This window comes from Lissotriton helveticus, chromosome 1_1, assembly GCF_964261635.1.
Source record: "Lissotriton helveticus chromosome 1_1, aLisHel1.1, whole genome shotgun sequence".
Taxonomy (NCBI): Eukaryota; Metazoa; Chordata; class Amphibia; order Caudata; family Salamandridae; genus Lissotriton; species Lissotriton helveticus.
The window spans coordinates 1386115435-1386139734 of record NC_136057.1 but is presented as its reverse complement, the minus strand read 5'-3'; the positions used below and the strand labels follow the sequence as shown (position 1 = coordinate 1386139734).

General features: G+C 44.7%; 1 protein-coding gene across 1 annotated transcript in view; it reads right to left on the bottom strand.

Moving 5' to 3' along the window:
• Positions 1-23036, bottom strand: part of NOL12 (nucleolar protein 12) — a 66632-nt gene extending 43596 nt beyond the window's left edge. The window contains exon 1 of the mRNA XM_078684087.1: positions 22881-23036. Coding sequence (XP_078540213.1) covers positions 22881-22945 — 65 coding nt within the window. The 5' untranslated portion in view covers positions 22946-23036. The remainder of the gene's footprint in view (positions 1-22880) is intronic.
• Positions 23037-24300: the final 1264 nt, after the last annotated feature.

Here is a 24300-nt window from a genome sequence, read left to right as displayed (position 1 = left end):
TCTTTGGAATTCCCCCATGAGGGTCTGCTGGTCAGGATGTCATCACCATGTCCTGTTATGTTCCCATTTTTTTTCTTCAGTTTTAGGACATGTGGATTCAGTCTTTACTTTCTGTGGTGACTGTCAACATTTCTCTCTGATGCTGCGGCCAGCCAACTAGAGTGTTTCAGTATGGTGGATACACAGTACCAAAACTGCAGACACGAAAAGGTTCCTCCGCCAAACAGATCAGAGTATTTTTTTTTACATTTTGGAGTTGCAGATGTACACAGAACAAGTACTGCTGGTCCTCCACAAATTAATGAACCAGATGTCTCTATAATTTAACCTCTAGATGGAACTGAACAAAACTTGGCCATGAAAGACCTGGAGTGTGCTTTTTTCTGGAAAGTTTTGTGAAGATTTATCAAACCATGCCAAAGTAATTAATAAAACAAAAAATTTCTTTTCAGTGGAAACTCTGACCTAACTATAGCTACCCTTAAGCTAATACCATCAGTGTTCTAAATATATCCTAGATGCACTTTTATATGATACACCTATTTGTCAATAAGGCAGCCAAGCGGTTATAGCAAACAATCTATAACTCCCAAAACACCGTTTACTTGATGAAAGCTTTCTGATATTAGACAAACATGCAACCACCTGATCATTCAACCCCCCCCCCCCCCCCAACAGGATATTGCAACATTGATCCAAAACGTTTGCTGCATTAAAACAAGCATTTGCAATGCAATAGGTCTCGCATTAGGAAAGTTTGAGCCATTGGTATTGCGAATTACATTTTTTTTATTTATGTGTTGGTTGTGAACATAGCTATAGTAATAGCTAAAGTAATAGCTTTGTCATTTACAATGCCAATAGTTTTAACTTTCACAAATGTGACACCTATAGCATTTGCAATGCAATATGTGTTGTATTTTCACGAAAATCCAAGAACAGAAGTGAAATATTAACATTTTTGTGACATTTATAAGACAGACGTTATTGTTGTTCGAGTACTTTACGCTGGTGTTTGGATTCCTGTAAATCCCCAGTGTTGCAGGGTGCTTAAGAATTTTGTGATCACAGTGGTACTGTATTCCGGGCTACCTTTGATACTTGCACAAGTGCCACCTTGCCCATGTAACGCTTGTTCCTGAGCCTGAGTGTCTAGCACTTATTGCAGGACTATACCTCTAATCATACTCGGTTTTCTCTTATAACTGCACACTTGTCACTTTCATTTCCTCTGGTGCACTTTTGACTACCTCATGTATTTTGTTTGCTCACAATTGTCACTATTACCTTATGTAAGTAACGTATGTTTTTGCAACCTGTTCTTTTGTAATGTTTCTCATTATGTTTCATTTCTGTTCCTGTTGTGAAGCCTCCGACGCCTTCGGGTAAAGTCCGCGCTTTATAAAAATGCATAAATATATGAATAAATAAATACCGCCTTCGGGTAAAGTCCGCGCTATATAAAAATGCATAAATAAATACCGCCTTCGGGTAAAGTCTGCGCTATATAAAAATGCATAATTAAATAAAAAATAAATACCGCAAAACATCCTCGTTACTCTGCCGGCCTGCGACCAGGAAGTCAGGCAGGCCGGCGCGACAACAGGAAACAGGAAGTAGGAGGGCGGGAGCCTACCCCGCCTCCCACGGAAGAGCCGCGATTGGAGCCGTGCACCGGAGCAGGCAGGAGCCTACCCTGCGCCCCGGTGCCTAACGAGGGAAGAAGAGTCCTGCTGCCGGGCCCTGCAGCTGAGGAGAGCCGGTGAGTGCGTTGCTGAGCTGCGGGCGGGCGGGCGGGGGGGGGGGGGGGGGGGGGGGGAGCATGGCCGCGATTGGAGCCGTGCACCGGAGCAGGCAGGAGCCTACCCTGCGCCCCGGTGCCTAATGAGGGAAGAAGAGTCCTGCTGCCGGGCCCTGCAGCTGAGGAGAGCCGGTGAGTGCGTTGCTGAGCTGCGGGGGGGGGAGCATGTACGCGCGCGCGGGGGGAGGGGGGCGGCCTGTGTGTGTGTGTGTGTGTATGTGTCTTGGAGTGCGTGTGTGTGACTGTGGGGGAGGGGGTGTGTGTGAGCGAGTGTCTGTCTGCGATGTGTCTGTCTGCGATGTGTACGGCGCGGGACGCGGACGCGCGCGTTCGCGCAGACGAATCCAGGAGAGAAAATGCTAGTGCACCCTCTGGTCCGTCATTCCTCCCACAGTGATCGCTACTGGTCTCCAGCTGGATGCATCCTTACGGATGCTTTTCCAGCGAGACCCAAAAAAGGGTACTTTGCGGCATAAAACTGCATTTATTGCTGCATTTTTGCAGTAAATACAGAAGTTCAAATGTAGCTGTTTTTCGTCTTCTTATTCTTTTTTGGATAGCTTGGTGGGATACTCCCTCCTAAAAGACCATTCCAGGCATCCTGCTGCCCACAAGCCAATCTTAAAGACCCATATTCCTGAATCCTGACTCTTCCCACCCGTTTCCAAAGCCTGTCAATTTTAGACGCTAAGGGGCTTGGATGGAAATCTATTGCACAGTTTAGAAATGCTGTACATTCCTGCTGGGTCCATTTTTTTCTAGATAGCACTTTGTTTTCCACTGTGGAAAAGTAAATTTTGTCATGTTCTGTGTCCCTACGTGTCATCCATCATATGTTATGTGTGCATGACCAATATGCATATGTTATTCCCCATGTCCGATTAATGACGCAATTATAGTTGTGTCCACCTCTGGTATGCCAGTTTCCAGTCCTCGTGAATACTACGAATACCAGGCCTATGTAAAACTACGTTGCCACGTTTCTCAGTGTGTACGTTATTCCATTATAAAGTCCCCGTTTCTAGGCCTCAAAAGGGCCTGGACATCAGATTCAGCTCCTGTCTCCTGAAGCCTCGCTAAGGAGCGATACAGCCCCCACCTGTATCCTCGACCTTTCACTTACTTCCTGCCTCGCAGTGCCCGGTGCAGCTTGGCTCTGCCTCTGAGTCTGCCAAAAGTATGTTATAGTTCCAGTTATCAGTTCAGTCCTCCTTCTCTGCATTCCTAAGCTACTGAACTGCATCAATAGTTTCCGTCATTGTCTAGCCTTCTCGTCTCCACTTTAGAGAAATACTGCATTTAATATTCTTCATCACGCACTACATGTAGAATAATGCATGGTCCAGTCTTAGAATCAAGTTAGCCTTTCCCCTCTTGACTTCTAGTTTATATCAACATGTTCTCTAAACATCAGATACTAGATAGGGTTTAGGTACATGTCGCTCCGACCCTCCAGACCTTAGTCTCTGCTCCTAGCACAGAGTTCATAGCCCCCAGCTTCTCCTCGTAACACGTCATTACCAGTTTGCGCGCACCATTAGGTTAGAGGTCCCGGCTCCTTAGGTAGCCCCCTCCTATGTTTCCGCCCATTCATGACATATTCTGTTACGTCTGCACCACATGTCTATGTATACGCCCAGTTACACCTACTTTTACTGTTATCTTTCGCGACTGCTACGCGTCACGCCTTCTGTTCCACCCACTGCTACGCCTACTGCAATGTAATGCTATGTGTTCGCGCTATGTATATATGCTCGTGTATTGTTATTAAAAGTTAGCGCGCTCATCCCAGATCCTGGCCCCCGGCAGCTGCCATCCTATTCCCGTGCAGGTTGTCCTGTTCCTGTCCTTATGCTGTATTAAACCTGCAAAACTCCTACTACCTCGAATCTTGACTCTTATTTATTGAGCTATCTGTTATGATATATGTCTAGTCAAAAATAGGGTATTATTTATTTATTTACCACATAATGGCGCCCGAACAGGGACTTGCCCTTTCCCCACGCGTCGGTGAAGCCACGCCGACCCCCTGACCCTCTGCAGCCGTGACGGAACCATACCGGCCACGTGCAGATATTTCTGCTTCAAGTATCCCTCAGGCCCACGGAGGAGACGGAGGAGGCGGTCCAGCATCCAAACGAGACGGTGGAGGAACGCGGCGAGTCCCGACCAGAGCCCAAGCCAAGAGTCCAAGGTCCGAGGTATCCGGAGGCCCACCCGTAACTGAAGTCCGAAGTTCGTCGTCCGTCGTCGTAGCAGTCCAGTCCAGTCCAAGGCCTTTCCGTTCTTGCTGCCCGGTGAGTACCATTGCTGGGGTAGTATCTAGACAGGGTCAATCTAAATTGACTCTGGTCCGTGGGTTGGTGGTACCCAGGCCCACTAACGAAGTGTTCACCTAGGTGGATACGGGTCTTGATGCGTCCCTTTATGGGACCGGTATGTTCCGTACTGTTTCAGCAGTGCATCCAGTAACTCTAGTCTGTTCCGTTCGAGAAATTCTTGTGTTTCTGTTCTCAGTATTCCAGGTAATATTTCTGTCCGAACTGTAATGTTATGATGTTGTTCAATGTATTTCCAATGTCGTGGTATGCCTGAATTGTTTTCCCAATTGTTATTGTTCCTCGTCTATTGTATTGTGTTCCGATTCAAGTTTACAATGTCTCTCTTTTCGAGATTACGTCAGTTAAAAACTAGAAAGGGTTTGTTAGAAGAAGCAGTTCCTGTTCCGCCTAGGGACAGTCCAGGTCACTTTATGTATCAGAAACATGGCATAAGCGCCATATTGTATCTAGATTTATGGGTAGATTATACCAAACAGTTAGAAGAAAAGTATAGATGGCCCGTATCGGGTACATGGGATGCCGAATGCATCATGCGAGTAGAAGAAGCATTATGGAAAAAGAAAGCCAGACAGTCACAGAAAGATGCCATCGAGTTATGGCGCAAAGAAGCTCATAAAAGAACCGAAAAAGAAATCAGAAAGACAGAACTAAATAGAGAATCCCAAGAACGAGCCCAAGAAAGAGAATTAATCGAGATAGGTGAACGAGTCAAAGCCGAACAGTCAGACAGACAGAGGCATGCCCTCATTAAGGGTATGTATCCTCTTCTTGCTGAGGGCTTGCCAAAAGCGACCCCAGAGGCATCCAGTAATTTCCCGCCACCATTAGTTCCGACCAAGCTACGTCACAAACCGACCGCAGCTGATATTTTTATTTCGTCCTATCTGGACGACACAGTCCCCGAATATGCAAATCCTGTTCGCACTCCGCCAGTCCCCGTAAATCAGGTAATTCCTGCTCCTCCAGACACCGGGGTGCCCTTAACAGCCCCCCCGGGTCAGCCCGCTATACAAGTCCAGCCCACGTTACAATTACCCACCCTGCCAGGACGAAAAGCATCAGTCGATGATTCTAGTTTAGGGGCCGCAGGGGGAGGTCTTCCTCAAACCCCGCCGCCATACAAGCGTTTATCAGCACTCGAATTACATGCTCAAGCATCACAGCGTACTCCTAAAAGTAATAAGTCTGTTACAGAAATCAGGCAAACCCTTGGCGAATGTGTCTATGACCCAGTTCCAGGCGAATTTAATATGGTTTTATATTCCGTACGCATAAGGAGGGTGACCGAGTATCTAGTCACCCTGCCGAATATGAAAGAAGATCTAGACAGAATATATCGTTTCATCCGTACAGGGGATGATCCAGAAAGTATTAGTGATGCCATGTCTCAAAGGAAAGCCGAGATTCAGCGCATGATATTAAAGTTCTTAATTAATTGTCTAATAAGAGAACAAGATTACCCGTCTAAAGATCCAGCCGAAATGAAAGTCCTGACAAAGTGGAGTGATAATATTGCCGAAGGAAAGCACAATACCATTAGTGCCATGGAAAGTATGTACAAGAAAATCCGTAGAGAAATAATAAAGATACACGAACAGCGTAAGGCAGCACAAGTAAGCGAGAAAGAAAGTACCTCTGATCCTGAAGAGGAAGATGACGAGAATACTGCCAGAATAGCGTATGTAGGGAAACCTAGATTTCCAGATCGCCATTTACGTCTAGAACCCAAGTCTATTTTCCATCATCCAGCACCAGAACAAGGTTCCCTAGAACAAGTATTTCAAGCTACCGATCACATTCTGAAATCACGAATCGGTTACAGTGAGTTAAGTACTATGCATGAACAAGAACTAGTCCGATCAGCAGTCCGATGGATTACTGATTCTACCACTTTTCCAGACGAAATAGTGGCACAAATGTTTCTGAAATTGCCCCCAGCCGAGCAGCGACTGGTGGGTATGTATATGATTCAGCACCTCATTACTCTGTATGAGGGTCAGCACTCTGATCCAGGTCCGTTACATGATATCCTGAACGAGTTACTCCAGTACAAATGGAGAGGTCTAGGTACCGATTTAATTAGTGTCATTCTAGAACAGCGTCACAAATATAGAACATTCTTGAACCCGCATTTTGTTCATGTCTCACCCCCAGAAAGTAAATCATTCTACATAGACAGACAGAATCCGTTACGAGAAGTCCACCCAGTCAGAGGAACGGGTGGCGAAATGCAGCGAGTGTTTGTATACACTCCAATCACAAAGATGGAACTCCTTGAAATGAAGAAATTAATTCCCTGTCATGACAAAGATCCAGCAGGGTTCCATCGAGAATTAAAAGACATGCTCCGTATGGGAGAATACACTTACCCAGATATCATTAAAATGTTAAAGGTCCTGTTGCCCGCAGGGGTGTATGAAAAGCTCAAGGAAAAAGAATGGGAGGTGGGAGAGAAAAAGATCGATTGGACAGTTCTAGAAGCTGAAGACCAGGCACGAGTACCAGGTACCGGTCTTGGAGATAAATGTAAAGAATTACCAGAATTATTGATTCAAGTTTTACCCAGATTATTGACAACTAGAAAAGAAGACTGGGATGCAATCTCAGCCTGTAAACAGAAACAAGACGAAGATATTAGTGATTTTTATTCTAGATTTGAAAAATGTTTCAGTATCAACAGTGGTCTCAAGACAAGTAGTGAGTCATATCCTCACCTTTTCGTTACTAAATTAGTCGAGAATTCAAGCCCACAAGTTAAAAACCGAGTTCTGAAAGTCGAAAGTACCTGGCAAGCTAATACTCCGTCCCAGATGCTCCAGATGCTCCAGTACCACCAGAATAGAATCAGGGAAGAGCAAGAACACGAGAGAAAACGTATGAAAGACACGAAAATGAAAGTGCTAGTTGCACAATCTGTTCCTCAAGACAGTCAGAAGAGGGGTCCGAATCAAGCCAGTCATCCTGCAGCTCCCGTCAAAGGGAACTGCAATTATTGTAAACAGCCAGGTCATTTTATAAATGAGTGTGCAGTTCTGAAACACAACATAGCTACTGGTAAGACTAAAGAAAGACCACGTCCGCCTAGACAAGAGCAAGTTTCACAGACTCTTCAGCCACAGAATGCACCACAGACAGTTACAGTACCGCAGCCTATTGCTGCAACACAGCATGTTACATCGCAGATGTACCAGTATGCACAGTCTGAGTATCCAGAGTACCAGCAGTATTCATGAAACAGCCTAGAGAGGGAGGTAGGCTTGCCTCTCATCGAGATACCTGTAGATCAAGAAGGTCCCTATGTTCACAGTCAAGTATTAGGGAAAGACAGAAAGTTTTTGATCGATACAGGGGCAAGTAGGACCACAATTAGTCATGCCGAAGTTCCAGGGGCTCCGCTCTCAGGCTCAAGAAATGTTTCCCTTGGATTTTCAGGAAAGCCTATCGTAAATGAGATTTCAAAGCCAGCCACTCTAGAAGTAGGTCCATTGTCCCGCACTACTGATCTGTTACTTACTAAGTCATGTCCAGAAAACCTATTAGGCATTAAAACACTGAAAGAATTAGGTGCAGTTATATGCTGTTCCCCGGAGGGAATACGTCTGTTCCTACGTGACTTTAAGGGTCACTATGTATTACGAGATTTTGATTCAAGACTGTCTCAAGTTCCGCAGCATCTATGGGCGCAAGGTCCAACTGATGTAGGTTACATGCAAATCACACCCTATCGTGTGACTCTCAAACCAGGTGTAGTGTTACCACGAATCAGACAGTACAGATTGCCACCCGAGGCTGTAGCAGCCTTATCCAAAATTATAGACGAGCTCATGGCTCAAGGAGTAGTTGTAGAAACTGACTCCAATGTATGTAACTCTCCGATCATTCCAGTCATGAAACGTACTGATCCAAATGCACCCCCAGTATATCGATTAGTGATTGATTTACGAGAACTTAACAAATGTATTATTCCTCAGTACCCAGTTGTCCCAGATATCTCCTCCCTGTTAACAGCCATTGATTCCGAAGCCACGTTCTTTACAGTAATCGACCTCAAGAACGCATTTTTTAGTGTTCCAATTCATCCAGACAGCCAGTTTCTTTTCGGATTTTGTTTAAATGGAAGGAGCTATATGTTTACACGCGCTCCTCAAGGTTTCACAGAAAGCCCTAGTATTTACAGTCAAGCACTTAAGAGACAACTAGATAATATTCACATGCCAACTGACACTGCCCTGCTCCAGTATGTCGATCTACTGATCACAGCCCGTTCTGAACGTGACTGCGAGCGAGCGTCACTCACGGTTTTGTATTTCCTAGCCGAGATGGGGCACAAGGTGTCACCTTCGAAGCTTCAATTCTGTGTCCAGCAAGTGGTATACTTAGGACACTTACTGTCCAAGAGGGGTAGGCAGTTGACACCAGACCGTATCCAGTTAATAGCGAGTCTTCCCCAGCCCAGGACCCAGAAGGAGGTACGTGCCTTTATCGGCCTTACTTCTTATTGTAGACAATGGATTCCCCAGTATGCATTTCTAGCCAAGCCACTGATACAGTTAACGACACAGGAGGCAGCCGTATCGACTGTTCTCCCTTGGACATCTGAACATACACTCAGTTTCAACGAGTTAAAGAAAGCTTTATGTCAAGCTCCAGTTCTAGCTACACCGAACTACAGTAAGCCTTTTACACTTTTCGTTACTGAACGTGAAGGTACAGCATTATCTGTTCTCACACAAGATCAAGCAGGACAGTACAAGCCCTGTGCTTATTTTTCGAGCACATTAGATCCAGTCGCCCAGGCGTTGCCTGCGTGCCTCAAGTCAGTTGCAGCCACAGCACTAGCTATTAGACAAAGTGATTCCATAGTTTTAGGACATACCTTGACAGTACAAGTTCCACATTCCGTGGAAGTTCTTCTAAACCGAACACAAACTCAGCACTTGACAATTGCACGTTTAACAGGTTATGAATTGACACTGTTCCAGCCACACATAGTAATTAGACGCTGCAACATCCTGAATCCTGCTACACTGTTACCATCAGTTAGTTCAAATTCTGCCACACATGATTGCGTGGAAGTAGTTAACATTACGACAAAGCCAAGACAAGACCTGACAGACATTCCGTTACCAGATCCTGACCTGACACTTTATGTGGATGGTTCATGTATGAGAACTAGTACAGGAGAACTAGTCGCCGCGTATGCAGTGACTACTGATACTGAAGTTATTGAGACACACCGTATTGATACTCTGTCCGCTCAAGCAGCAGAGCTAGTTGCTCTGACACAAGCCTGTATACACGCCAAGAACCTGAAAGTTAATGTTTACACAGATTCACGTTACGCATTTGGAGTTGTACACGACTTCGGAGTGCTCTGGCAGGAGAGAGGTTTTATGACTTCTCATGGAACCAAGATTCAGCATGGTCTCCTTATTCAAGCTCTGTTAGATGCCATACACTTACCGACATCCATTGCTATCATGAAATGCAAAGCACATACGAAAGTTACTGACATTATTTCTCAAGGTAACGATCTAGCAGATCGCACAGCCAAGCTTACAGCACAGACTCTAGACATTCCAGTTAACCTGACACATACTCCAGATCCGACTACATGTATGACAGTTAAGGACCCTACACAAGATGTCATAGATATCCAGTTACATGCTACTCCCGATGAAATCAAGATATGGTCCGAACAAGGAGGGGTCCAGACAGATCAAGGATGGTTAACGAAGGGTAGAGCCACATGGTTTCTCCCCGACTCTATGGTTCAAGTCATCATTAATACCGCACATAGTCCAGCACATTTAGGAGAAAAAGCTATGTTAGACAGTATCCAGAACATTTGGTTCAACAAGCATTTACGAGCTGCAGCCAAGCAGAAAGTCCGTACCTGTATGATATGTTGTCAGTTTAATCCAGGTAAGAGTGTCCCGGTGGAACAAGGGGGTTTCCAGCCTCCTGACCACCCTTTTGAGGTCCTCCAGATGGATTATATTCAGATGGAGCGATGTCGAGGTTTCAAGTATGTCCTTGTAGTTGTATGCGCTTTGTCCAGGTGGACAGAAGCATATCCAGTCCCAGATTACACAGCCGCGACCACTGCCAAGCAGTTGGTTCGTGAATTCTTCCCTCGATATGGACTCCCTAGAGTCGTATATTCTGATAACGGTCAGCCATTCTCATCTGAACTCATGAAGCACGTTTCCCTGTTGTTAGGGTACCAGTGGAAGTTCCATTGTGTACGCCATCCTGAAGCAGCCGGTCTAGTCGAGAGACATAATCAGACTCTGAAAATCCGAATCGCCAAAGTATGTAAAGATAAGGGTGTGGACTGGCTAGTAGCTCTGCCAGTCGCTTTGTTTTATATGCGCATGGTCGCACATTCCAGATCAGGTCTGTCCCCGTATGAGGTCGTATTCGGCCGCCCCCCTAACATGTGGGGTACTCCTAGACCCCGAAGTATTACTGATGTTTCATGTAATATGCTGACAGATTACCTAGCTTCCTTGATGTCTGCCCTCAACTCATGTCGTTCACAGGTTGCTGCCGCATTTCCAGACAATACCGAGGTGGCACCGCATGAAATCGTTCCAGGTTCCATGGTGATGGTCCGTAACTTTGACAGATCAAGTCCGCTGGAGCCTCGATGGAAAGAGCCCCGTCAGGTCCTCCTCACCACCCGTACAGCCGTGAAGTTGGAAGGCCGAAAAGGATGGATACACCTTTCTCATGTTAAACTTTTAAAAGGACTGAAGCCGGTCTTTAAAAACATTTCCCAGGATATCAAGACTTGTCAAAACATTGTTCCTAAGGACTGTCCCGCAAAAGACATTGATACAACCCCTCCCTTGGTAGAGAAAACTCCGCAGCAGGAGTATAAGCAAAAACTCCGGTCTAGTAAAATAAGTCAGTCAGTTTGATTGTATAAGTCCTCCCCTAGGTGAAACGGTTAGACTGTTTCTGACATGTATAAAATAGACCCCCATAGTGAGAGAGTTAGTAAAAACTCAATCAAATGTATCGTTTTTCTAAGTTTCATATTGTTTCTCAGCATTATGATTTCCTGCACCAGTTATGCCTTTTTCCTATATTTCCCAGTTCTTCATGTAAATAAGTCTGCTAATGCTACAGTAGAGCACACGTTTAGTGATCTGCCCCCTCACGAATATTCATACCGCCTTGCTATGCGTAATAACTCATTTATCCGCATGTTACATTACTCACACCAGACCAGCAATGCCACTAATTGTTGGGTGTGTGGTCGACTCCCCCCTTTCCAGACCCCGAATGGAGTTCTGCCACTTTTTCCTTATCCATTTTCGCATGATGGTTCGTGTGGAGCATGGTCCACGTTAACGTCATCCTCAACAGATATGTCTTTTCTTAACAGCACATGTTTCCCAGACAAGCAAGGTCTCCCCCACAGAACAGGTTTAGATCTAGAAAATGAAGTATACAATTTAGGTAACTATTCGTCGAATTTTATGGTCCTGAATGTTCAGTCTGATACTACTCCAGACTCACCTGCTATTTCAGTACTACCAGTCAAAGGCGAATTATGTGTCCGTAATTATGGTTCTGTACATGTAGGACATAGTGATTGTACTACTATTGTCAAGTATAGTGACAGTGGGAAATCTATTTTCAAAGCTTCACGTCATTCTTATTTTGTCTGTGGTCAGACCGCATATGTTCGTCTGCCCCTCGATTGGGAGGGAACCTGTTACATTGCTTTCCTACTGCCACCTGTTTTTCTAGCCCCACCTGACTACCATAGGAATTCCTTCCTAGTACATACTAGACACAAGAGAAATCTCCCGATTGTCGATTATACTGAGACTGCTGCAGAACAATTCATTGATATTGATAAAGGTGTGTTCCCTTATTTAGGTACAGTTGTAAATAGTAAGCTAATCCGTAGGTTAACAAGAACCCTTGAAGCAGTAGTAGATGAGACTGCCTCCGCTCTAGGTAACTTAACCGAAGAGCAATCCTTTATGAGAATTGTCGTTTTACAGAATCGTCTCGTCCTTGACGTCATACTGGCCGATAGGGGCGGGGCCTGTAGAGTCATCGGATCCAGTTGTTGCATTTTCATTCCAAATAACGCGCCGTCTGTTTATTCAGCTATAACCAGACTCCATAAAATTGCCCATCTGTTACACCAAGATCCAGGCACCTGGACATGGTCCGGTTGGTTCTGGAATATAATTTCCGCCTGGGGATGGAAAGTCCTGTCCTTTCTAGGTATTGCAGTAGCGATCATATTCAGCTGCTGCCTCTGTATACAATGTGGCCCTGCGATTTGCGGCATGTGTGCTACCTCTTGTATTCCTAGTCCCAAGCCCCGTTCTAAATCCCGTTCCAAGACAATTCGAGATGAACAAATGGTACTGTATGAAATGATAGATGGTATCATGAAAATTGATGTTTCCTGATGGAAACGTAGTGACAAGGAGGGAATGTGGAAAAGTAAATTTTGTCATGTTCTGTGTCCCTACGTGTCATCCATCATATGTTATGTGTGCATGACCAATATGCATATGTTATTCCCCATGTCCGATTAATGACGCAATTATAGTTGTGTCCACCTCTGGTATGCCAGTTTCCAGTCCTCGTGAATACTACGAATACCAGGCCTATGTAAAACTACGTTGCCACGTTTCTCAGTGTGTACGTTATTCCATTATAAAGTCCCCGTTTCTAGGCCTCAAAAGGGCCTGGACATCAGATTCAGCTCCTGTCTCCTGAAGCCTCGCTAAGGAGCGATACAGCCCCCACCTGTATCCTCGACCTTTCACTTACTTCCTGCCTCGCAGTGCCCGGTGCAGCTTGGCTCTGCCTCTGAGTCTGCCAAAAGTATGTTATAGTTCCAGTTATCAGTTCAGTCCTCCTTCTCTGCATTCCTAAGCTACTGAACTGCATCAATAGTTTCCGTCATTGTCTAGCCTTCTCGTCTCCACTTTAGAGAAATACTGCATTTAATGGTCATTTAATATTCTTCATCACGCACTACATGTAGAATAATGCATGGTCCAGTCTTAGAATCAAGTTAGCCTTTCCCCTCTTGACTTCTAGTTTATATCAACATGTTCTCTAAACATCAGATACTAGATAGGGTTTAGGTACATGTCGCTCCGACCCTCCAGACCTTAGTCTCTGCTCCTAGCACAGAGTTCATAGCCCCCAGCTTCTCCTCGTAACACGTCATTACCAGTTTGCGCGCACCATTAGGTTAGAGGTCCCGGCTCCTTAGGTAGCCCCCTCCTATGTTTCCGCCCATTCATGACATATTCTGTTACGTCTGCACCACATGTCTATGTATACGCCCAGTTACACCTACTTTTACTGTTATCTTTCGCGACTGCTACGCGTCACGCCTTCTGTTCCACCCACTGCTACGCCTACTGCAATGTAATGCTATGTGTTCGCGCTATGTATATATGCTCGTGTATTGTTATTAAAAGTTAGCGCGCTCATCCCAGATCCTGGCCCCCGGCAGCTGCCATCCTATTCCCGTGCAGGTTGTCCTGTTCCTGTCCTTATGCTGTATTAAACCTGCAAAACTCCTACTACCTCGAATCTTGACTCTTATTTATTGAGCTATCTGTTATGATATATGTCTAGTCAAAAATAGGGTATTATTTATTTATTTACCACACCACTAGTGAACTTAATCATGCAAATCCAGTTGAAGAGCGCCACCTTTTTTTGTTGCCATCAGCCATTGATGATGTGCTTGAGTGGCCAGTCGCCCTGTGTGTACTCCATCCAGCTGCTACTGCCTCATCAACCCAGACTATGTTGTAACTGGAAGTGGCGGCCGTGGCTTTGTAAATTTAGGGTTATAGGACTTTGTTCCTATAGCTGTAAGAAGTGGCGGATGCCCATTGGCATTCCTTACTTAAAGATCCTTTGTATCCCTATAAGTTGTCTCGCATGCCTTCATCATGTGTGGGCATATGTGGAAGTTGTGTGTTGATGTGTATGTGGTTTCAACAACCAAGAGTATATCTTTGTTACATTTCGACCTGTGTACGATGTTGGCTCCCCTTTAGGAAGGTTGGGTATTTCCGGTCTGACACTTCTACCTCATATGCCACCTTTCCCAAAATGTGCTCTTCTGGCAGGTCCCTAGCCGGTTACTTCCCTGTATTAAGTCTTCAGGTTACCAAAAATATCATTAGACAAAAATATTGTGTCTTAAATACACTTTACAAATATATTGTGCCAATAGGTGTAAATTTGCTATTATTAACTCCAGTGGGCAGATATTTTGGTAAACTGCACTTAAGATTCAATATTTCTGTCTGGCAATATTTAGTTACAATATTCTGGTACCATTCTGCCTTAGGGAAACCCACCCATTTCAATCTTCCAATATTATTGCTGGTTTTCTAGGAAATGGCAATAATGGAGAATTTTGTTTGATATACAATCCACAACCACGAGGACCAGTCAATGCTGTTTTGACCAGTGTCACAACTTTGTAGCCAAAGAAAACTGTACACTGACCATGAGATGCACTTTGGTCACCAGAGGATAAACACTCAATCTATTATTACGTACATCAACAAGGAGGAGGCATCTACATCAGAACAGGAAAAGACGTTTCAGTAAGACCGTAGTCCTCATATTTTCCATCCAGACTGGCCAAAGTGCATGAATCCTATGTAAAACTGCGAAAGCGACTGAGAGGATATAAAGATAGCTTATCTGCCTGTGGAGCTAGATTATTAAAATAAATAACTTTAATATAAAATGCCATCTGCCTTCAACAAGTAGATAGGCTCCTCCATCCATGCACTAGCTTGTAACTCTAAGGGGCTATATTGAGTGGGGTGGGATAGACGCAGCATCACAAACATGCGATTTGTTGCAATTCATATACACAATAGACCACATGAATAGACCTGTAATTTGGTTCTACAAATGCCCTAACAAACATGACCAAAAGTAACCTAAATGACCAGAAATCAAAACGGGACATGGACTTAAATAGGGACCTCAACTGCAGAATGGGGACGCATATTACGTCTCCCTCTCTCTCCTGACTTTAAATGTACACAAGTTAATTTCCTACTTCACACTCTACTCCCAAAAAACTACATTAGATATCCAAGATATTATTTGTCTGAATCTCATGGTAGGAAAGCTGATCAGCACAAGCCAATGCAGGCTATGAATTATCTAGCAATAGGTGTATAATATGTGGGTTGGGGCAATCAAAGCAACATACTCAATTACCCTCCATAATGCACAGTATGATTTAAAGGCATGAATAGTACAGGTAAAGACTGAAGCCTGAGCCCCTCGATTTTGCATAATGAGGACCCTGCACAGGGTGCATGAATGAAGCTTCCACTGGAACACTCCCATACCATGACTAGCCACAAACTACAGGAGACAGTACATTTAAACAGATAACGTGCACATCCCAATCACTGTGTACGCCACAGAAGGCGTACACAGCACCAAAGCAGAATAACCCAGAGCTCCAGCCTCATTCCTACCAGAGAAAAGTAGCGCTGGTTTCCTCAATTTAGAGACAATGGTGAGATAACTGTTGAAATCACATAGACAAATATATCAACACTTTGTATTGGTTTGTGCCCCTTTTCTGATGTAAGCCCGGCACTGTGATGACTTTGGAGTTTACTTTTCAGTGCAAAACATGTTTTGAACTGGAAAGTATACTGAAAGTGCTACTTTGCACTACTTAGAGCCACTTTGCATCAATGGGGCTTACAATAGGTGGTACATGGGCATCATCAGACAACCACACATAGGTTTTTGATGAATATTCATATCAACTAACTTTAACTAAAAGATATGAGACAAAAGATATAGACTTCCTCAAGGCAGGAGTAAAGTTAGAGAAAAGCTTTCTTTTGTCAAACCTTTTCTAAATTTGCATGTATGCAGTACACATATAATTTTCTAAAAGTGTTTAAATATGTCAAACCACAGTATTGTTTACCAGAACAGTCCTTTTCCATTACAAAACCTATGCTTAACTTCAGGGACGTCGTGAACTCCCTGCTTTAGCAGCTACAGTAGGGGTGGAGCTCTTGATGGGCCTCTTCTGTCTGCAACTCACCAGACAAAGGCTCATAAATAATGCAAAAGGGTGGGTGGGTGGTAAACTGGGTGAGTGAATGGATGGAGGTGTGAGTGAAAGGATGGATGGAGGAGTGTGTGAAAGGGTGGAGGGGTGCATGGATGAATGAGTGAAAGGATGGATGTTAGGATGGGTGAGTGAAATGGAGGAGGGGTGTGTCAAAGGGAGGGTAGATAGATGAAAGGGTGGATGGATGAATGAATGAAAGAGTGGCTGGAAGGACGGAGTTAATCGGTTGATAGATGGATGAGCGAAAGGATGGATAGATGGGTGAGCGAGTGAAAGGATGGATACTGGAGCATTGTGAACACCCAACGTTAGCAGCTATAGCAGGGTTGGAGTTCTTGATTGAAGTCTTCTGTCCGCAATTAGCCGAAAAAGGTGAGTGAAAGGTTGGATGGATGTGTGAGTGAGTAAAAGGGTTGATGAATGTGTGGGTGAAAGGATGGATAAGTAGATCGATGAATGAGTAAAAGGATGGGTGCAAGGCTGGATGAATGAATGGATGGCTGGATAAATAAATGGGTGGATGGATGGTTTATTGAGTGAGTGAAAGGATGGATGAGTGAGAGGATTGGTGAGCGAAAGGGTAAATGGATGGCTGGATGAGTGAAAGGATGGATGACAGTGTGGATGGAAAGATGGATGAGTGAAATGGTGGATGGATGGATAGGTTTGCAGATGGACGGATAGTTTTGAATATGGACAGACGGAATAGTGAAAGACTGAATGACAGATGAAAGAATGAATGGATGACAGAACGTAAAGGTAAAATGGTGGACATCAGCAGGCGGATGGAAAGATGCTTGGATGGAAGAGACAAGAGAACTCTTCAGGGGAGGGTTGTGATGATTTGCTTTGTTTGCTTGGTGCCATTACTTTGGTTTGAAGTGGGGAGTGCTATTTTAAATTTCCGGCTACTGCCGTGCTTGGTTTCACCTAGTTTTTTAGGTCTCGCCTAGCGTGGCAGCGCATGCGCTGCAAGATTTTTTGTTAAGGAGGACTTTCAGAAGAGGGCTTGAAACCCCACCCCTCATTTCCATTGGCTGGCTCACCGTTTATGCTAACCGGTGGCCTGCCATTTGAAATGAGGTTTTTTGGTTCACGCCCCTTTCGCCTCCGGTCCGGACTCGGTGGCCTGCTTTGCTGCTGTCGCAAAGCAGTTTCTGATCTTCATGGGGCCATGTGTTTCTAATTAGAAACACATTGCCCCATAAAGACAAGAGCTGCATCGCGGTCCTCTTTCACTTTCGGGACCGCACTTGTTCTTAAGATGGTTCTCAGTATTTTAACTATCCAGCACTAAAGATTTCCTTCAGGGGGAGAGGGGTGGTGTGGGGTGCCTTCTGTGTTCGCAATCCAAGTGCCGATTTTTTAGAACAGTGCTATTTTAAGATTTTTGCAACTAGATTACTTTGAATTAAATCTACTTCAGGGTGATTTGGGACCAAAATCAGAATCGGGGTTAGTGGTTCTTAAACTGGTATTCTCTGCGTGAACTTGGCAGCCAAGTAAGGGGTGGTAAGGGTATGCGGCTCGGGAGAAGGTGGGATTTTATCCTCTGTGAGGTGGTGGGAGGGGTCCCGCTAACACCCCTCCAAGTTGCTTTGATTGGTGAGTTGGTATGCTGGCTTTAGGGTTGGGGAGAGGGATGGCTGGGGGAGGCTGCTCACACATGCTCTATCACGTGTGGGGGTCAAACAAACACTCCTTTTGTTCCTCTTTGAGGCCAGAGAGGTGTGCTACCCCCCTGTCCTGCGATAGTGCTCATCAGCACGGCCCTATGTGTGTTCAAACACTGCTCCTTGCCCTCTGTGAGCTGAGCAGCTCTGCGCCGTGCCCTGCGTGTTTTAAACAGCACTGCCCTGCATGTGCTAAGAAGCACTGTTCATTGTCTACAAGTGCTGGCACTGCGATATGCCAAAGGTGATGAACATCAAGGCTGCGATTTTACGATTCCTCGTGGCGCATCCCTCATTTACCGCTCTACACTTCCGGTCACCTCGGTCTTGTTTTTCATCCCTCCTATCTCCATTTGTCATTGCTTTCTTTCTCCTTCTGTGTCCCATTTGTGCCTTGCCTTCTATATTGATGTGGCTGTTTGTGCTCAGAACGGCTGTATATCCTCAGTAACACCGCCCCGTGTGTATTCTGCTGCACCGCTCAGGGTCCCTTGTGTGCTTGGCAGCACTGCCCATGTGCCGTGTGTGCTCAGCCAGTGGCGTTACAACAGCCCCCGCAGCTCTTGCTTGGTGGGGGGCGAGCTCCAGGCCACCCACAAGGCCCCCACCGGGGCACTGTGAACTGTTGCACAGGCGGCTGGCTTAAATGGGTCGGGAGGGGAGGGTTGGGCAACATGTAAAGGGGGCCCCCTCAAGTTTTGTTGGGTAACTGTGCTCCGCAGCACTGCTTGCTTACGTGCTCAGCAGGATAATTGGGCTGTGCATTCTCAGCAGCACTGCTTCCTACCTAGGTGTTTGTTCTCACCAGCCTTGCCCCATACCATGTGGGTTCTGAGCGGCGCTGCTCCATATCTTAAGGGACCTCAGCAACACTGCCCCTGTGTGTGCCCAGCAGCCCTATCCTATACCCCGCGTGTGCTCAGCGGCATCGCCTCGCGGACAGTGTGCGTTCTCAAGTATTGCTTTACTTGTTGTACATGCATCTTTCATGCTTCCCACACAGGGGCGTGGTTAACCCCTCCCATGCACATGACGAGCTCAGCTCGTCATGAGCCACGGTACTCCGGTGCTCATGACGAGCTGAGCTCGTCATTGCCCGTGGAACGCGCGCACGCTGGGCTAATTCCCATGCTGTGCTGAGCTTTCCATTAAACTGGCGTGGTCGTCACGAGCGGAGCTCGTCATGAGCATGGGGGCGCTGTGCGCGCCCCCCGCCGCACAGCAGGGGAATAGCCCCAGCAGCCAAGGGGTTAAACCATCAGTGGCCTCTTACGTGTGCAGCTGTCTTCGTGGTTTATAACCAGTTCTCCGGAGTGCTTCAAAGTTTCAATAATGTCTTGACGAGACGGGTAGCGGCACATCAGAGCCAGGTGGATGTGTTTAAACTGCTCATGATGTGAGCTGGGGAAAATAGGCTTACAGTTTGAGGGCACAGTTGGCAAATCACATTTTTTCCTTTTGAGCCTTCTCTTGCGATTAAAGAACACATTTAATTTGACAATGCTAATCCTACCACAACAAGACATATCACATTTGTGTCTCTTCAGTTTTATTTTCAAGTTGATCCCTTTAAATTACTGTCAGTTTTGCCTTGGACTCCTAATGTGCTTTTGACAAAACGCACGTTTTTATGTTTACACCTCTGACTTTTTGATTTAAGATTTTCTCCTTCAAAGTGCCCGATTTCGTTTAATCCAGATTTAATGTGACGCCTAAATTCTCTCCTGGAATAATGCTTAATACAAAATTTCTATCTTTGACTTTTCACAATGTTTTTCTTAAGGATTATGCTCGTTTCCATTTTTGGTATGTTCGCTGTTATTTTACCACTATCTTTCCCCTAATGTGCCTTTTTTTTATTATTTCACCATAATCCGGATTTTATTGTTCTAGAGCTCGCATTTGCAAGAATTTAAGCCATTGTAAATGACAATGCCTTTTATTTATCGGTTTTAAAAACAACACAAAAATAAAAGACACTGTCATTTACAATGACAATAGCTTAAACTTTCGTAAATGCGAGACCTATTGCATTGCAACTGCGTGTTTCTGTATGGTGGAAGGGTGTGTGAATTAGCGCATGGCATCCTACAGAGCACCAGTTCACAGAAAAAGAAAAATAGTGCTATATCTTATTAGATAGGGTATTGTTCTGCTCTCTCCCTTTCACGCAATGCAAACCAGCAGTGCTGCTCTGTGTTGCTGGAATACTTTGTAAATTTGGCGCAGACACCAAAGAAATTACATAGCAAGTATGAGGAAGTTGTAACTAATATGGGTTTATGATAAACAGTTATAACAATGCTAAACCATTTTCATTGTATGACAAATGACTTGAAATGTTTTATAAGGTGCTGTAATAAAAACAAATTGTCAAAGTTTCCTTGACTTTTGCCACTGTTTCAAAAGACTGCACCGTTTCTCTGCTTTAATTACTAAAAAATATCAAGAAAATTGCGGGGGGATTAGGTTTCACAACTAATTTCGCAAAACTCAAAATGAGGGTGGGCCTAATAATTGTCTGGCACTACAATACGCTTCAGACAGTCCGGGCAGGCTGCCCCATTCTTTATTGTTAACTTTTGAACCACTTGTCCCTAACGAGCGAATGATAAGTTGACAAGATGTGTCAGTTGACTGGCTGTCAAGATCTTCCTGAGGTGAACCCAAAATTACTGCTGTAGATCTCTCTGGCCCCTCTTTGCCCTCGGCTTACGAAATTCAGCTGTAAACAACATATAGTTGGCAGTATTTCTATGATGAGTTTTGACAAAGCTGAACAGCAACACTCATAACCGAGAGGATTTACCTAGCCTACCCTAAGCAGAAAAACGTCACATAGCCGCGTTGATGGGCCCTAGCAGAGACTAAAAACTCTTCCTTATCATGTAAGCGGGACCACCCCAACATGCATCTAGGAATTACAAGCCCCCAAAAACCAACTAGGGTCACCCACTCCAAGCCCCTGCCACTCATGAGGAGGGAAGGCATGAAAGCCAGGACTGTAACGAGGAAACCCTTGACTCGTAACAAAGAAGATTACAGGTATGTAATCAAGGCAATACCTCTATGCGCATTAATGTGGCCTCCTTTAGATCTTTTGGATGTGCGGCTGGATTTTTCTTTCTGGAGGTGGGAGGTCTACTCAATGTTTTCTGTGAACGCTGAGAACTATGATGCTTAAACACCGTTCAATGTCTTCAGCAAAACAGTCAGTCTCTTTAGTTGCTTTGGACTTACGAGAGAACGGAACTCCAATCCTTGAACTGAAAGAAAAGATGTGAGAATGGTGAAGCAGGTGGCAGAGACTCCCAGCTCACAAAACCCTTTCTTCGAGGACATCTAACCATCGGCTGTAGTCCGCACAAACGTTTTCAACCAGCAACTGGTTCTCCTCTAGCTTCATAGGATGTGGAAGGGGGTGTACCAGGCCCTGAAAGGTTCGCTATTCCTGTAGGGTGCCCTCTCTCGACATTTGTTCAAGCCTGGAACAGATTTGTTTCCGAAACACAGGTATTGGGCGAGGTCTATTATAGATCTAGCTTACACTTTCTGTGCATGCATCTTGATTTTGTGGTCCAGCTGATGATTTGGCAGGCAGACCCTCTCAAGAAAGCAGCCGTGTTGAAGGGGGGTGTCTGATCTCCTGGCAAAAAGGGTGCTCACTGACAGTAGAAGTGGCATATGGGGGTATACTGCATTCTCCTTCTAATGCTCAAGCCATGCTTTTCACTCAGAGAATCGGAGGATACTTAACTCCTTCATCTGTAATGTTTCATTTCAGATGGTGACTTTGCAGATTTATCGAGAGTTGCTCAGGCTGACTTTGTGACATCCCCTGCTCTAGTGGGTAACAAAGTTCAACTACAAATTCATCAAATGCATGAGAGTTTTCAGAGATTTACAATTCCCATGGGGTATACTAGTTCCAAATCCTGTACTTTGGATTCAAGTTAGCACCAAAAAGTTAGCAAAGGGTTCACGTGTATGTGTACCTAGATATTTGATTGGTTCATGCTGTAACTGTTCCCGTGGTGCTGCGTCACACAACTCTTCAAAATGCTTCAGACTGGATCTTAAACAAAACGAAATAATACAGTGTTCCTTGTCAGAGAGAATTCATAGAAGTTCTCTCCTTAACTCGCCGACGTGTATTTATTCTATCTGCTAGGGGTCATACAAAGGCTCCTCTTTTTCTGCATAAAGTCCTGATCCGATCTTCCCTGCCTCCTTGTTTGGTCCTGACAACTGACATCAGCAAAAGTGCTGTGCTCAGCTAATTGATTTTTATTATACTGCTCAGTTTCTGTCTTTTTAAAATAAATTACAGCCTGCGGCCGGGCTGTGATCCCTAGGCTATGAGTGTGCCCTTCCACTTCTGGTGCTTAGCACAAGTTTTAGGATCTTCTTAGAGTTGCTCGTTGCTCAAATGGGTGTAATTACTGATATTTATATAATTCCCCCGTCGTCACTCATAGTTTTTGAAATGTCACTTGTTACATTGAAATTATAAAAATATCACACATAGCAATCAATGAAACATTGGCAGCTATGGACGTATTTTATTCTCCCCTTCCCATCGATTGGCATGGTTCTGCTATAGCACCCCAGCCAACAAGCGTCCTGCTCTTCAGTACCAACCAATTAGATAACTCAGCCTCTTCCCATGGCAGTGATCTCCCTTGTTGTCTACTATCTCCAACCAACGAACATAATAATTTTCTAATGGCACATTGTAAGCGTTTACTTTAGGACTTGCACATTTTGCTTTCTTTTCTGCAAATCGCCAGCAACTACAGTTCCAAGCCTCGCTCTGGTCAACTACTTCCGATGTGTAACATGCTGCTTCCGGTAAAAACAAACTATTATATTCGGTAGGGAGTACTTAGCGTCCCTCTGTTTCCATCCATTCTTCTCTGCCCACTCACCGTCGCTTCTCCTCGTCGAACGTAAGCTCCCTACGGGCTGCAATCTTCACCCTGCGTTTCCCCATGCTTAATTTGCGAATAACAGGAAGCGGAAATGAAGACACTGGACCCGGTGGAGAATAGTGAACATAGACAAAGGACAGGCTAGGGAGAAAGAAGATGAAGTTCCACCGTAACGTTGAAAAGGAAGACAGACTACTTAACAAGAAAATGAAAAGTAAAGATGGTGTCATCGAAAAACTAAAGCGTGGAAACAAAAAACACTGTTAATTAGGTAAATATTCATAACGTAGATACGGCCATGGCGACTATAAAACCGAGGAGACAGGTTCGAATCCCAGCCTCGGCTCAACATCCCGTGATTCTGAGCAGCAAATCGCTTAACTTCCCTGTATTGTTATTAAACAAGCTGTAATGTAATCTGGTGCTCATGTAAAGCGCATTAATGCCTTTGAACCAAGTTTGAAATATATATAACTGCAAATAAATTAAAATACCTTTTAACCCTCACACAGCTATCTTTCACAGTGAGGTGCAGAGTAACGTTCCAGTTTTCTTTTTTGTTGTTGCAGTTTTATATAGCGCGAACTCGACCCAAAGGTATTGGAGGTACATGAGCACCAGTTACATTACACAATGACACATTCACTTTTTTGGTAGGCACGGAGAGATTAACCCCCAGATGCATCAAGCATCCATTTTGCGATTCCTTATTAGCGAAAAATAAGGATTTGCTAATAAGTAATAGCAAAATGCTATGCATGAAGAAATCGCAAAAAAAATTGCGATTCCTTAATTGCGAGTCGCAATTAAGGAATACCTCCCCATTCATTCCTATGGGCCTATGGGCCTTAAGGAATGAATGGGAAGACATTCTCAATTTGCGATTAGCAATTAGCGAATCGCAAATTGAGAATGCAATTTCAAGGGTGCAGGGGTGTCCAAAGGACACCCTGTTGCACCCCTGAAATTAATCTGTGCACATATGTTGCGCACACACATGCCCTAAAGGCATGTGTGTGCGCAACATGAAACTTTGAAAAATGCACAAAAGTGCATTTTTGAAAGTTTTTGCAAATTACCATGAAGTTCAACTTCATGGTAATTTGCTCCCCCTATTAGGGAAATCGCATTTTTTTTTAACTTTGTTGCATTGCATTTAAGGAATCTCAATTTGGGATTCCTTAAATGCAATCGCAATTTAACCTTTTCAGCGCGACCGCGATTCCCCCTCCGGTGCTGGGCCCTAATAAAAACGGGCGTGGTCATGACGGAACGGTTCCGTCATGAGCACAGCTCAACCGTAGCTCATGACGGAACCGTTCCGTCATGAGCATCGAAGGGGTTAAGGAATCTAATTTAGATGATGCATCCCAAATGCAAAAATACCGGTCGCAAAGGGGCAGATTCTGAGAATCTG